General features: G+C 51.5%; 1 protein-coding gene across 12 annotated transcripts in view; it reads left to right on the top strand.

Moving 5' to 3' along the window:
- The window catches only part of Tle3 (TLE family member 3, transcriptional corepressor), a 45,199-nt gene that overhangs the window by 15,049 nt on the left and 14,645 nt on the right, over positions 1-15,505 (top strand). For 4 of the 12 annotated variants that reach the window (XM_041679467.1, XM_041679465.1, XM_041679464.1 and 1 more), the window contains exons 5-7: positions 5,586-5,648; positions 7,066-7,140; positions 14,271-14,475. In XM_041679467.1, coding sequence (XP_041535401.1) covers positions 5,586-5,648; positions 7,066-7,140; positions 14,271-14,475 — 343 coding nt within the window. Of the gene's footprint in view, positions 1-5,585; positions 5,649-7,065; positions 7,171-14,270; positions 14,476-15,505 lie in introns of all 12 variants that reach the window. The other 8 variants (XM_041679461.1, XM_041679460.1, XM_041679459.1 and 5 more) reach the window with 3 other exon arrangements.

Below are 15,505 nucleotides of genomic sequence, written 5' to 3'. Positions count from 1 at the left end.
TAAATGAGAACTTTGGAGGTGCGTTTCTTTGTGCACTCCAGGAGGCACTTAGAGATATGTGTTACTGCTTGTGTTAGTCGATGTCCGTCGCTGTGACAGAACACCTTGACCAAAGCAACTTAAGGGAGTTTGGGAGATGTCTCAGTTGGTAAAATACCTGCTGTGCAAATGTGAGGACCGGAGTTTGGATCCTGACACCTCTGCTAACGTGCGCGTCTATGCATCTGACTGGAGGAGAGGACTAGAGGCAAGCTGACCCCCGAAGCTCACTGACCAGCCAGCTTAGCCAAACTGATGAGTTCACGGTTCAATGGGAGAGACCCTGTCTCCAAAAATAAGGTGAATGATCAAGGAAGATACCTCCAAGTTGACCTCTGGCCTACATGTGCACATGCCTATGCACACACACAAATCAAGTGGGAGGGAGGAAGGAAGAAAAGAAAGAGGATGTGTAGAGAGAGCTGCCTCACAGAGGGTACAGTTGATCGTGTTGGGAGGCATGGCCTCAGGAGGCATCTGGTCACTTTCCTTCTGCAACCGGAAAGCCTGTACTGGAGCCCCGCTTACTTTCTCCTCCTCGGCTCATGGGATAGCTTAGGTCTATATGTAGACTAAACATTTCCACCACCTCAGCCATACCTAGACTCTCACTGGCGTGCACAGAGTCTGCCTGTTAGGTTGATAATACTGGCCACCGTGTTTCTCTTGCTGCAGGCTCTAGGACAGTTGTATACAGGTTTAGGTGTTGGAGAGAATCAAAAGCTCACAAGAACACAGGACGCCAGAACCCAGCCCTAGACCACAGCAAGCCTGCCCACTCTCTGGTCCTTTCATCCAGCTGCCAGGGTGTGGCTTGGCACACCCCCATTGCTCCTCCATTTAGGCGCTTATGTGGCGCTCTGCTTTGCAGAGCTGTCTGAGTTAGTGGGAAGTGGGAGGTCACACAGTGAGTCAGGCCGCTCAGAAGTGTGTGGCGGTCTAAAGTCTGAGTCTGGTCCCTGGGACCTAAATGAGCCACCTGGTCTACCGTTCCCTTTTCCAGGTAACATGATAGCCCAGAGAGGAGAAGTGGTCTGCCTAAACTCGGTGGAGACATCTAAGGGTAGAAGCTGGGCCATTTCTTCCAGCTCTAGCTTTCAGCGCTCCTTAAACTGGCAGGTTTCTCCCCTGCTTTGTTTTTGGTCTGGCTGAGGTTCAGGTGAATTGCGCTCTGAGTCCACAGCTAGCTGTGACCGGGTGGTTTAAAGCTAGCTAGCAGTGGAGTGGCTGTTGGAGACACCGTACTGTGTCTAGCATGGTCAGTTACAGGAGGCAAATGGGCCAACAACTGACTGGATGCTGAACGGCCAGCCGCAGCAGCGATTGCTGGGGGTGAGGACTGAGAGTTGACTCCATCCCCTCCTTAACTCGGTGTCAGAGGTCAAGGGTCAGGGATGGCCTGAAGTTGGAGCGGATGCAGGTGGTAGATTGCTCTTATAGACATGTACTTTCAGGGTGTTCGGGTATCCTCAGCTTTCGGCCAGACATCCAGCGGTCCTGCTTTAATGGCAAGAGGAACGTGCAAACAAGAGCTACGAAGGCACAGGGAACAGACTGCTCTTTGGGAAATTACACTTGCCCCCCACTATCTTGTTTTGTGTCAATTTATTCGCCTAACAATCTCAACAGAGACTCAGGGCAGATGTTCCTCCCCAGTGCCCAGTTGGTAGCGCAGACTCAGAAAGGGACCCCAGCCCGGCCCTGGCTGCTTCTGCCTGTATCTCAGAGATCAGGAATGGGCCTGTCTACCAGCAGCATCACCACCTTTGAACTGTACGTGAGAAGCACTTTGAAAGGCCAGAGCAGCGTCCCCAGGACACCTCTCACTGGAATGTTCAAAGCAGGCCACCCTCCCACCCCTCCTGCCACATCTCAGGTTGAAGACCTGACTCACAGGCAGAGATGCCTTGTGTCCTCAGGTAGTGGGGAGGATGGGTTGGGCTTGCCGGGGCCCCAGCTGCCACACTGGTAACAGACTGGGCCTAAGCACCGGGAGTTTTCTAGTACACACTCTGGCTCCAGCTCGTGGTTTGTGACCTGTCCTAACTGTCGAAATCACACATCTAGATTTTTGTCCCCCTTTTCTTTGGAGCGGGTGCTTAGAGGTTATTTGAGTTGGATCCAATGCTTGTTTGGACAGCTGTGGTAATCAGAAATGCTGTCAATCATTAGCCCCGACGGTCGATTTTCTTTCAAAACCATTTCTCTGAGTCGTCTCAGCCTACTGAAATTTGGCTTCCTGGCCGAAAGTCATTTAGCGGAGTCGCTTAATTGCCGAGTGTCAGTTTCCCCATCTGGAAAATAGAGGTTGTTGGTAGGTGCCTTCCAGCAGGGCTGTGAGAGCTGGCATGCAGAGTGCTGGTGGCGGTCAGCTAGGTGGATGCTTCCCTGTTACTCTTGAGACTGGCTCTGTCTGGGCCGCTCGTTCCCCTTCCTTTAGAACAGTGGCTCCCAACCTCCCTAATGCTGCGGCCCTTTAATGCAGTTCCTCATGTTGTGATCCCCAGCCATAAAATGTTTTCATTGTTACTTCATAAGTGTAATTTTGCTTTTGTTAATGAATCATAATATTTGCTATGCAGGATATCTGGTATATGACCCCTGTGAAGGGGTTGTTCATCTCCCCAAAGGGTTGCGACTTACATGTTGAGAACCACTGCCCTAACATGACCCTCCCAAGCACAGAGCAGCCTGGGTACAAGATGGAGAAGGCTCAGTCTGTGCTTCTCTGTCGAGAGGAGATGAAGAAAGGTATAGTGGCCAGCAGCTCGTGCCCCGAGGAAGGGCAGGAAACAGAAGCAAATGCAAGCTCAAGACAGGGAAGCCTGGTGGTTGTAGAAGTTTTTCAGATGTATTCCAGATGTATGTGCCCCCCACAGGGCCCCTGAGCAATCCAGTTGTGGTCACTTGGTGGCCAGAGTTGCAGACCTTGACTTGAACATGGCTGTGCAAAATCCCAGGGAATCCCTTTTCTTAACGACAGAGGATACCGGGCTTTGGCCCTGGCAAGGTGCGAGAAGTCCCCTGTAGGAACCTGGCAGTCACGAGCTCGCTGCAGGTGTGGGGAAGGGCAAGGCCAGCTCTTTACTTTTCTCTACCAAGACCCTGACCTTTGACCTGCTTTAGAGGAGGTAAGCTCTGAGCTCTAGTGAGCTGTAGTAGGTCAAATGGCTGCCAGGGGACAGAGTTGGCCTCTGCCTTCCTGCCTGTGTGTTTGGGGAATTGATGGGGCAATGAGAGACCCAGTGTGCTGGCTTGTGGTTGGCCTGGCTTGGCATATACTTTTACCCTGTTGATCAAGTGTTTGAGCCACTGCCCGCCTCCATCCCCCGTTCCAGCTGTCTGTCAACACTTTGTCCATCACAGCGTGTTTCTCACATCAGGAATCATCACCATAGACACTCTACAACATGAAGTTTTCGCGTGCGCGCGGACACACACACACAGTGGGGCTGAGGAGCTGGCTCAGTCACTAATGCCCTGTACTGGGGTTTGTGGAGTCAGGAGAATCTAAGGAGCTCATTGGCTGGCAGTCTCGCTGTAGTGGTGAGCTCCAGATTCAGTCTCAAAACATGAAAGGTGAAAGAGAAAGACGCCAGGTGTCAGGCTCTGGCCTCCCCACGCATAGGCAGCAGACACGCACCACACAGACACGGGAGAAAAAGAATAAATGCTAGCTAGGTTATTCGTTGGCCAGATACTATTGAGCACATACTGTTTTCCCCTGTCTTTGGTTGTCTGAGGCACCAGGGCTGATGTGTTGGTGTTTTGCTCTTTATAGGACCTTCTGTTCCTAGTTAGCACATGTGACGTGAGCGAATTCCTTCTCGGTCAGTTCCGAGTGTGATGCAGGCTTGCTCGTTGATTCTAGAGCTCTGGCTCCTCTCTCCTGTCTCTCATCCTTGTCTGCAGAAGAAGCGAACAAGTGAGAGGGCCCTGGTTTCGGGGTACAGTTCTTCCTGCGTATGTAGGCCGACTGAGGCTATGCGAAGTGATCCTCCAAGCGTCCTTATGGCACAAGTGGCAGACTGCTTGGAAAAAGGCCAGAGTCAAACTGTGGTTAAGAATCTTGCAATATACAAGACAGCCCAACGGAACAAACAATTTATGACCAGCGAGGTTGAGAAACCTTGACGTGTAGCTTCCTTGTTGCTGTCTGCCACTGTTGGGTAAATAAGGGTCCCAACAATATATTTCCAGCTCTCAGCTGGAATGCTACTTGCCCCTACTCCCAGAAAGCTTAGAAATTGGGGACCATACTGACACAGTTGGTCTGGGGTTTGAGGGACAGCCCTTCACAGTAAAGAACGATTCTGCTACAAATGCTCAGAGCAGTGCCTGCTGGGAAACGCCCTGTTCCGGAGGAGACCCAGGTGTTCCATCATGGCTCTATCTCCACCAGGAACTTGCAGTTTGGTGGGCAGGTTCTCTGGTTGGATTGCCTGACTTCTGTAGTCTTAGGACGCACGACTGCCCAAGCCCGTTAGGCTCTTGTCAGGGCCTGTTCTCTCCACAAACCCGAGACATATTCTTTAGTGCCCAGAGATGATGGAAGGGGTGCTGGCCCCAGGAGTTGCCCAAGGCCAGCTTCTGTTGGTGAGGCTTCAGAGGGCATTGTTTCACTGAGGCACGCTAGATTTCGCATGCAGAATCATTTGACATGCAGATGATCACAGGTTTTTAAAAGGCTGTTGTCATGGTTTTGTCTGAAAGATCGCTGCGTGTTGATGAAAGCTGCTCTGAGACCTGAGTCCTGGCTGCTCAGGATTCAGACAAGATAAGAAAGCCAATTCCAAGAGTCATCTGTCAGCGTCCCAGGCCTTCCTGTCGGGTTCAGTTAACCATTTAGCAGAACTCTTGATCTGAGCTCTGAGTCGCACATGGTCCTGCTGGAATCTCTTGGTATTTTAAGCATGGGCTTTGCTGGGAGGCGGGGTAGGCAGAGAATTGATCTGCCGGTTCTGTGAGCAGCCTTTATGGAGCTGTAGGGAACCACAGGGCTCCATTCTTAGAGTCGACCCTAAGAGCTGAAGACTTAGCAGTGTGTTTTCTGGTTGTCCCGCAAGGGTTAGAAGCAATGTTGAAAGTGGAAAATGAGGGTGAGGCTGGCTCTGGGGGAGCCCTTCACTCCATCATGTCCAGGGGCTCTCTTGCCTTTGACCTTTCCAGTTTGGAGAGGCCTTGCGCAGAGTGATTCTCTCAACACTAGATTTCAGTTTTATCATGGGTTTTCTGGAATGTGAAGCGGTTTTTGTTTATATATATCGTGGAAATACAGTGGGGATTCTCTATAGAAGATGCCAGTTGTGACCTGCCAAACATGGGCCACCTCCCCAATGAAATGGGAGGTTTCTAAAATGCAACCGGGGAGCCCACGGTAAGGAGCCACAGTGGGTGTGAATGTGTGCATGTGCGTGCATGAGAGAGAGAGAGAGAGAGAGAGAGAGAGAGAGAGAGAAGAGAGAGAGAGGAGAGAGAGATACCACTTTGACTTTTCTCAGTGTTTCAGTGTCTTGATTTCTTTGTGGTCTCTTTTTCCTTTGCAGACAGAGATTGCAAAGAGACTGAACACAATTTTAGCCCAGATCATGCCTTTCTTGTCACAAGAGGTAAGGCCTTCTCCTGTTTCCTCTTCTTCTGCCCAAGGCAGCACAGTGTGGCCAGGCCTCCCTCCAGCCCGAGCTCAGCCCAGTCTATCATACTGATCCGCTGATAGGATTGGCAAACCTTCTCCAGCCAGTCAGGGGGCAGGGCTCACGTCACAGGGACCCGGTGCTCCTTTGTCAGGGGGAGAGTGCTCCTCTGCCACACCTGAATTCTGGGAGGAGGGTCTTGGTTTTCATCTGCCACAGTGATGGGCACTGTGACCGCATACCCACACATCCTCACTGGCCTCTGCTTTCCCTATACCTGGTTCCAATAAGGCTGATTGCTTGGTGGCAAAGGTCAGCCCCTGTGTGGGTTGCTGACTCCCCAGGTGCAATGTACCCTCTCCAAAGGAATGGCATGCAAGTCTTGTCACTTTACTCTTGAGAACCCCCCAAAGGAGGCAAAGGGCTGGACTTGAGCTTTTTGAGGGAAGAATCTCGAAAGCGGCTCCAGAAGTACGGAGCAGCAGACCGATGGGTTGACCTCATTGGCCTCTGATTCTGTCCTGTCTGATCCTGTTCCAACACAGGCAGGGCCAGGATGCACCCTCCACTCCCCTTGGTAGCTGGGACCACATCAGCTCCCTGGTGGGGCTCTGAAGCTGAACCAGGTTCTGAAAAGATAGATAGAAGAATTAGATATGGCAGTATCTTGGGTTCCCAGCAAGGGAGATGACATTGTGTGTGACCGATGCTACCTCAGGGCTCTAGGGAATGTATGAAATATAATTTTTAATCATAGGCTTTAGGTTTGGCTAGATTGAGTGGAAAATACAAAGGTTTCCCATAGCCTCCCCACACCAGGGTGGAGTATTTGTTAGAATTTCGAGTCTACGCCAACACATCATTGCATTCAGAAGTCTGTGACCCTGTTAAGAGTTCCTTCAGCCATATTCACGCTCTCTTTCTAGCTACTCTTTGCTCCCCCTCTTGCTAGCCATAGATCAGATCCACGTTTCTTCTCGGCCATTTGAATGTAAATCCCACATGTTCTAACTCACCACTAGCCGCTATTGGCGTGTTCTGAAATTTGATGTCCTACATGGCTATAGTGATGATTCCATGCCTAGAAAGCAATCACTCCAATATGCAGCATCCAGCTTATGTTCATATTGCACAGAATAAAGGTTTTCCCGTGCGTGAGGTAGAGGAGACCGTGGACCAGTAGCCATCTGTGGCGCTCATATATGTTTTCCTTAGAAAGCCGTTCATTCTCATTGAAAAGACTGATAGAAGAAAGTGACTTCACCTGCCACCCTCAGCCCTGTGTCCTGGGCCCACTGGGCCCTTGGGGGAAGGGTCCTGAGAGGTTCCCGGTGCCCAGTGATGGAGGATACTGAGGATGGCCACACCTGACCATACTTTATTTCCCCCCCAGCATCAGCAGCAAGTGGCGCAGGCCGTGGAACGCGCCAAGCAGGTCACCATGACGGAGCTGAACGCCATCATCGGGGTACGTGGACTCCCCAATCTGCCTCTCACCGTGTGTATAGCCCTTTTATTCCTCTCATTTGCCATGACCAGAGATGAACTCTGACCTTAGGTGCTCTCCGAGAATGGCAGCCCCATGGCCCACCGTTTCCCTAAGTAGCTGAGGGCTTAGATCTATCGGGCTCTTTCCACATTGTTCCTAGTCCACAAACTAAAGAAATACCAGACACATCTCGAGTCTACCTGTAAGGTCATTCATCCCCTGGCATCTTCCAGACGTCCAGGAGGTACTGATCAGTATCTGGCTGCCCCCGTCCCAGTCCCTCCTTAAGGCTGGGCTGCCCTTCTTTGGCCTCCAGGGGTCAGAACCATCTCTGCTGTTTACTGATGTGCACTGTGCTGTGACAGTATTGGGGTTGGGGGTCCTGCTACTCCGTGCCCTGGGCTGCATGGCTGAGTGCTCTTCACACGGCCTTGTGAGTTTCAGCTGTACACCTGGATGGAACCTGGACGAGTCCTTTGGCTGAGGCGCCCTTAGTGGGTTCCTTCTGCTGGAGTCTGGGGAGGGCTTAAGCCTGCACTGATTCTTGGTGGTGTTGGGGGCAGGGAGGGCAAGAGGCTTGGTGCTGGGAAGCAGCACTCTAGGGAGAGAAGCCATGATATCTTCAAGCTTGCAGAATCTTCTGTGATCATCTAGTCCAGGGTTCTCGTTTAGGAAATATTTTTAAAAGCTTATTCTCTGACAGTTTTCATCATACATATAGTGTGGTTTGAGCCTGTTCACCCCCTCTACCCTCCTGAAAAAGTACTGTTTTACATTCATTATTGAACCTGTGTGTGCTCCTATGTGTCAGCATGTGTGTTGGCTGCCGAAGGATGACACGCAGGAGCCAGTTCTGTCCTTCCACTGTGTGGGACCCCATAGTCAAGCTCAAGCTGTCGGGTGTGGCAGGAGCATTTTCAGCCACTGATCTACCTCATCCCCCCCCCCAATGATCTACTTGTATCTTCCCACTTCCTCTGAACCCCTTCTTCCCACAAGTCCCCTTTTACTGAGTTTAATTAGGATTTTTTGAGAAGGGGGTGGGGTGGGGTGTGATTTATCGGAACATAGAACCCATGGTCTGGCGTTTTTGGAATTCGGAAGCAGATAATTCTTGGTTGCCCTGTGCATTTTGGGATATTCAGCAACAGCCTTGCTCTGTACCCTCGGAGTGAGATAGCACCCCCCCCCACACACACACACAAACATATTCTTTTTTTTTTTTTTTTTGGTTTTTTCGAGACAGAGTTTCTCTGTGGTTTTGGAGCCTGTCCTGGAACTAGCTCTTGTAGACCAGGCTGGTCTCGAACTCACAGAGATCCGCCTGCCTCTGCCTCCTGAGTGCTGGGATTAAAGGCGTGCGCCACCACCGCCCCGCTGCACACACATATTCTTATGCACCCCAAATGTCTCCGGATGTTGCTTATATCTATGTGGGCAAAAGGGTCTCTGGTTGAAAACCACTGGCGTGGCAGTGCTGTTATTTTACAGAGATTTAGCCATCAAGCCAACCTGAGAGCGGGCTCTCCCTGCCTGCCTAGAGCATCCTTGTGCACGGCCTGGGTCCTACAGTGCTGGCTCAGGAAGTTAGAGGTGGGATATAAGCCCCAGGATGTCTCCAGAAGTCTTTCTCATCCAGCTCCTTGTCTGCATTCCCTTCCAGGCCCCTCCTTAAGGCCTCCACCAGTCTAGAGGGCTTGCAATCGAGTTCCTTCTCTCCCTTCCACTTTTGGAATTAAAATCCACACACGAAAATACTCTTCTTAAAGAAAAGAGTGAAATTGGGAAGCAGCACCATTGGATTGGCTCCAGTTCCTTTAAGTAGCATTTAGGAAGCTACAAGTTAGGTCAAGGCAGCCCTAGGCAGATATTGGAATTCAATTAAAGCCCACAAGTGGGGCCTGTGACCCCCATTTTCAAGGTAATTGCTTCTTGGGCTCTGAGTGAATGCGGCCAGCGCCCTGTCATTAGGCAAGCAGCCGTCTAATCGCGGCGCGCCTGACAGAGCCTCGCGAGGCAGGGATTGCCAACAGCTGGGGCAAGCGGGTACCCGGGGAGCTGTGCCTGACTGCCCTCCAGCGAGGGGCTTGTTTCTCTTCTCCTGGAAGAGGGAGGGGAGCCACCCTGATAAGATAAGGGCGCAGGCAGAGGCGTGCTGCAGTCTGGGATTTCCTCAGGTGGAATGGAGTAGGAGGGCGTTGCTAGTGGCACACCTGGCTCCGGGTGGCTGGTTATGGCCTCCTGACACGGAGCTGGAGTCTGAAGTCCTCATTTAGCTGGACTGCTAGCAGTATCGGGAACCTGGGTGCAGCCAGGAGCATATCACAGGGTTGCAGTCTCCCAGGGGTCTTCCTCTAAGATGACAGGCAACACCCAAGATTAAGAAGGTGTGTGCAGAGAGCTGGAAGGGAGGACAGGTGAAGCGACTTGGGCTGCTGGCCAGACTTTCCTCAGCTCCCAGTTGTCCTCAGGGAACTGATGTTCCCTTGGGGAAGATGGGCTGAGAGGTGGAATCTCTTCTAGAACTTACTTCATACAGGGTTCTGTAGTGGACCCGAGGCCTTTGCCTAGGACGTGGTGGGCACTTGGCTACTCGGTATGAACTGCCAAGGGAATTATTTAGTGGATGTATGTGAAATGTTGGCTTGGTATTTTTCTTAAGAGGGAAGAGGAGGAGGGAGGTTAGAACTGTAGCTTGTCCCAGACCATGCAAGGTCTGTGAAGCCGCCCTGCCAGGGCTTCCTGTCTTCGCTCCCGGAAGCTGGGTAATATGGTGGAGGGGGAGTCAGCTGGTGGAAGGTTAGAAGGGACAGAATGGTGGCAAGACTCTGCCTTAGCATCAACTTCTGGAAACGCAGGGGCTGACTGAGCTGAAGCAGGGGAATGCCGATTTGGGAGTCCTGGCTTGGATTTCTGCGCGTAGTGGAGTTAGTTGGTCCTCGTGGCTGTCCCAGTCTCTGAAGTGGGGATAGCAAAGGTCACCATGACCTGTGAAAGCTGCTGCTGAGCCCAGAAGTCCTAATGCTGCCGGGGAACCTTGGGTACCCACTGGGCTGGGTGGAAGACCTGCTTTTCCCCATGCTGGGGGTTAGAGAGGCATCCTCGAGGTTATCCAGACCCTGTCTGCTTCATCTGCGGCAGCTCTTGGTCTGTTTGGCTCTGGAATTGAAGTGGTTAAACAACTTCCCTAAGTTTAACTCAAATTATGAACCTCAGAACCGAAGCATCTAATCAGCTAGCAGAGGCATGAAGCTGAGGTGTGTAATCCGGTTACACATGCTCTTCAAGCAGCACTTCCCAGCAGCCTCTGCTGTCAGCCACGCCTGCCCATCCCAGACCATGGGTACCGGGCACGCAGGGATACCACCGTGGGGACATGAGCTCTGGTGTGTGGTTTCTTCGTCACGGATGAAGATGGGTGTGCTTGGTCTGTGTTTCTCAGCCCTCAGGGGGTTAAGGGCAGAGGGGGAATCACTGACTTCCTTTCTTTTCGTGATGGAGAAGAGCCAGTATTAGGAACAGTCCAAAGTGGAGGCAGGTGTCCTCAGACCTCTTCACTGATGACATTTCTCTACAGTTGAAAAAGCTTCCGTTGAAAGCAGCGTGACCCTCCCACTCAGACTAAACCATACTTGAGTACTTTGTGCTCTGAAGCCAGAGGACAGGATGCAAAGGCTAGACACATAGCCTGAGGGTGCCTGCCCAGGGAAGTGACAGGCCATGGTCCTATCTGCCTGAGAGTAACATCATTGCCAACTGTTCCTGGCCCCATCAAGGAGAAAATGTGGCTCTGTGTTATCACCGCGACCACTGGTGTTCATTTTCACCTGTTCTTGCCTTGTTGAAGAATTTCCAGCTCAGCTCTTCGCCACTCTGTCTGCCGTCTTCTGGGCTTGCCCCGATGGTACCCCCTTCAGACCACCCCGAGGAGAGCATGGTGGTGTTTCTGGCTGTACCGAGCCAGCTGCTCTTGCCGCTGTCGCGAAGGATACTCCTTGCTGAGACACTGGGGAACACCCTGGCCATCTCCGAGTCGTTGACAACTTTTATCACAAGTTTCTGCTGTGGATTTACCTGTGGATGTTTGTCTGCCCCACTGATGCTGGCTGTAACAGCTGCCTCTAACTGGGCCTCCAAGGCCGCGTCTGGAACCTTTGGTTAAGGCTATCGGCTGACTTATTTTCCTACCTCCCTGCTGCTAACCTCCTCCAGAGTTTCACTTACTCACCCAGAATGTGGGCAGAGGGTTGTGCCAGGACTGTTGGAGGGCCTGGGTGGATCATGTGACAGACGGCCATCTTCCTGAAACCCATCAGCTGCTTAAAGACGACGTGTGGATTGCACCCATTTGCTAAGGTTGCTTTGCACCCCAACTTGGCTTTTCCATGGAATAATGTGAGTTCTACACAACCCAAGGGTGAGCTTCACTGTGATGTCCATTTTGTAGGAAAATGGGGCCCAGAGAGGTCAGATGACTTGTCCAGGGACTCATCGCTGGGAGCTGGAGCTGGAAATCCACTTCCTGCTGTTCTGCCTGGCTCCCGGGTCTGAGTTCTCCAGACTGGGAAAGGAAGTTTCCTCTGACCACAAGAGTGAGAAGACAATAATCAGAGCGGAGTGGGAGAAGAGACCTGACTGGGAAGGCTGAGAATCCAGGTGTTTGGACGCATCTTTTGAAGACCCAAAAGTCTTGGATTAATCTACATATACAGACAACAACGCTCTCCCTCCACTTTGTCTCTTTAAGGCGTCTTGTTTTTCTAGTTCTGCACCATGCACTATGGATTAAGTACCTAAGGCCTTGTTTTGTGGGGTTTCGTTAAGTAATTATCACCCCAGAACTAAAGGACTCCCCAGCAAGGGGTTTAAAGCCAGCAGGCCCCAGAGGAGACTCTGTAATGATATCTAGATAAAGCTGTGTAGTCCAGCCAGACTGTGGAATACTAAATAGTCGTTCAAAAGGAAAGTTAACTTTTTTTCAGAATTCTTTTTAAATTGGGTCATATAACCATGTGGTCGCTCATTTGTGGAGAGTCACGTGGACAATTGTAAATCTGAAAAATCTGGATTCCAGACAGACTGACAGTGGCTTCTGAGGGTGGGATGAACGGGGAACTTAAATAGAACAAAACTTGGAAATCTTCAAAACAAATTTTCTTACAATGAATACGTGTTATTTTTGTGAATGTTAAAAATTCACTTTCTTTAAAAGGGAAGGTGGGGGAGCTGTGTTTAGCCCCCCTCTGAGAGGAGTTCAGTCTTAGCCAGGAGGACTGGAAGTCTACCTGGCACACCTGCGACTCTGCTCCCAAAGCTCCCTTAGCTTAGGTCTGCTGTGACACTGGCAGACCTAGAGTCACATCTCCCTTAAGGCCATTGGCCACCAAAAGCTTTTACAGGTACCTAGCAGTGGGGGGTCATCTCAGGTCCTCTGTGGTCCGGGGCAATGGCTGTGGGCGCCAATCTTAAAATAGCTAAGGAATGTAGCGTCTGGGGCCAGAAGTTTAAGGCTTGACTTGGAGGTAGAGCTAGATCAGCAGTTTGAAGGGAACGTAGAAGCTTTTAATCCTTTCCCAAACACCTGTAGGGATTCCCTGGGTCCTGTTGACTTGAGAGCGGCTGTTTCACTATGACAGGTACAAGCTCCCTCAGTACGTGGTGATGTCTTGGCTTGTTACCTCATTGCTGTGTATCTTCCTCGCCTCCTCCGTCTTGCTTTGAAGTTCTTCGGAATACTCTGTAGATGATGTTAGATGATGTTAATCGTATTTAGAGGTCATGGGACTTCGGCTGTCCACTCCAGTGGCCCTGTATCAGTTTGTGGTCTGTAAAATGGGCACAGCCCTTCCTCTCCTGAGTGACTGTCAGAATTATAGGATCTCTTTGGAGAGGGCCCAGGGATGTATATGCACATAAGGTGGCCTTGGTTGCTTTCTCTTAGGCTAGTCAAGAAGAAAGATGTGTGCATGGGTGGAGGACAAGCACACCCAAGGTCCTAGCCAGTCCCAAGAAATATTTCCGTCTCCAAGAAATATTTGACACCATATAACCTGTCCCTCAGTCTTATGAATAAGGGAGCATTCTGTCTTGGCTGCTGGGGGAGTGTGGAAGCCTCTGAGCTAGGTAGGAGCTTGGATTTGGGGGAAAATGAGATGGGGATCCTTGATGCTGGCAGTGAGGTGTCAGGCAGCGGAGTCCTGAGTTAGGTGTGGGGAGGAGCGGGAGAATGCCTGTTTTGTGTGTGTGTGTGTGTGTGTGTGTGTGTGTGTGTGTGTGTGTGTCTGGGTGTACTGAGGTTCTTAGGACCGTTGGAGAGCCCTGTGAGAATCCCGAGGAAGTGCCAGGGACAGCCACTAAGCCCATTGAGCAGTGGCTGCATGTCCAAGCCCCCATTACCTTACTGTAGTCCCCTGCAGTAGGTCCTACCCCCCCCCACACACACACACGTGTGCAGATGAGGAAATTTAAGGCTCAGGGAGTCGAATCTCTGCCTCAGCCATGCAGATAATAAGTACCAGGACACGGCTCCTGATCCGTCTGGTTTCAAAGGCTCTGCTGTTCCTGGTTCTGTGGTTCTTTCTGTGTTCTCTGATGACCGAGGACATCAGCTTTTATTCCACCAGTCCTGGTACTCCTCTGCTCTGGCCTAGCCTGTCCACAACCCACTCTACAAGCCTTGGGGCTTCATCAGAATCATGGAGGCTTTGCCCAGGTTCCAGCTTTGGGTGGGAGGTGCTGGCTGCTGATGTTAAAGGCATGTATGCATGAGCTATGAGCTTAAAAATGGATTCCTCTCCATTGAAAGGAAGCCCTGGTGACCGTGTGGGTTTTAAATGCATGCATTATTTATCTTGGGCTTGAAAACGGGCATGGGAAACTGTCCTGAGACTGGAGCTGGGGGGCTGACGCTGGAAGACATAAATCTTCTACGTTGCAGTCCATTAACAGATTTTGTTCAGCCAGATGAGCATGTGGGCACTGAGGGGGCAAGTGGTGGCGGGGGGGGGGGGGGCTTCTTGTCGCTTCCTGGTGGAGGGGCAAGAGGGAGGGGCAGAGCATCACCTCTGCCGTGTCCTACCTGCCATCACTTATCACCAACTTCATTGCAGCAGCAGCAACTCCAGGCACAACACCTCTCCCATGCCACACATGGTCCCCCGGTCCAGCTGCCACCCCACCCGTCAGGCCTCCAACCTCCTGGGATCCCCCCAGTGACAGGAAGCAGCTCTGGGCTGCTGGCACTTGGTGCCCTGGGCAGCCAAGCCCACTTGGCAGTGAAGGATGAGAAGAACCACCATGAACTGGATCACAGAGGTGTGGCTCTGGGTGGGTTGGTGTGGGCAGGGTGGGCTGGGCCTGGATGACACCCTGGAGGGAGCAAGTGCTATCACCTAGAGCCTAGAGTTAGCCAAGACTTGGAGCCATCTGTTGAGTCTTTAGGCCCGGTGACCTGCCCTAGGAGCAGTCTGTTTGTCTGCAACAGCTGCCATCTTCCCAGTAGCACCCTGCCTGTCTTGAGAGCCAGCCCAGCATATCCTTCAGGACGCTTTCAAGATTGGAGGAGGGCCTTTGCTCTCTTGCTCTATCTCGTCAGGTTCCTAGCAGGGCAGAAGCCTTGGAAGAGGTATGCAGTTAGTCCTCAAGCCCTGCTAGGGGTGTTGCTCAGTTGGTAGGACTCTTGCCTAGCCTGCCTGAGCCCGGCGTTCATTCCTTGGCACCATATAAACTAAGGGTGCGAGTGCATAGCTGTAAGGCCAGGAGATGGGGATGGAGGCAGAACACAAAAAGTTATGGTAATTCTCAGCTGTGTAGTGAGTCAAGGTCAGCCCTGGGTCCTCGAGACCTTGTCGTAGACTAGTTGCTGCTCCATTTTTAAGTGCAGGTCTCAGCAGATCTCCAGCAGAGGTGACTAGAAGGTTGAGAAGTCAGAACGCTCACCCGGTCCGTTCTGAAGACGCAGGAAACAGAACTCTTAGGGCTCTGAAGGACATCAGAGTTCAGAAAGACCTATCTGGTCCCAGGCAGCCCCATACTAAAGTTGCCAGCTTATATGTTTGGCTTTTAGGTGTTTACTGGGCCACATGGTCAACATCTTCCCAGCTCACAGGGACTTTGGGGGAGGAGTCACCATCCTAGCTCTAGTCCATGCTGTATCCTAGGAACCAGGAGCCAACTGTTGTGTCCCTTCTTGGCAGAGGAGGAGAGGACCATGGGAGCTGCTGCTTAGCTGGACTGGTGTAACCAGAGGCCTAAGCATTTGGGGGCTTTTGGCAAAGGAACGGAGAATGGTGTTAAGAAAACAAACAGTAAAAGTCACTTCTAAACTCCATTGAATTTTTTTAAA

The sequence above is a fragment of the Microtus oregoni genome, unplaced genomic scaffold, assembly GCF_018167655.1.
Source record: "Microtus oregoni isolate MIOR12 unplaced genomic scaffold, Mior012 000032F_ref0000030, whole genome shotgun sequence".
Classification (NCBI taxonomy): Eukaryota; Metazoa; Chordata; class Mammalia; order Rodentia; family Cricetidae; genus Microtus; species Microtus oregoni.
This window is presented reverse-complemented; position numbering and strand designations above follow the sequence as displayed.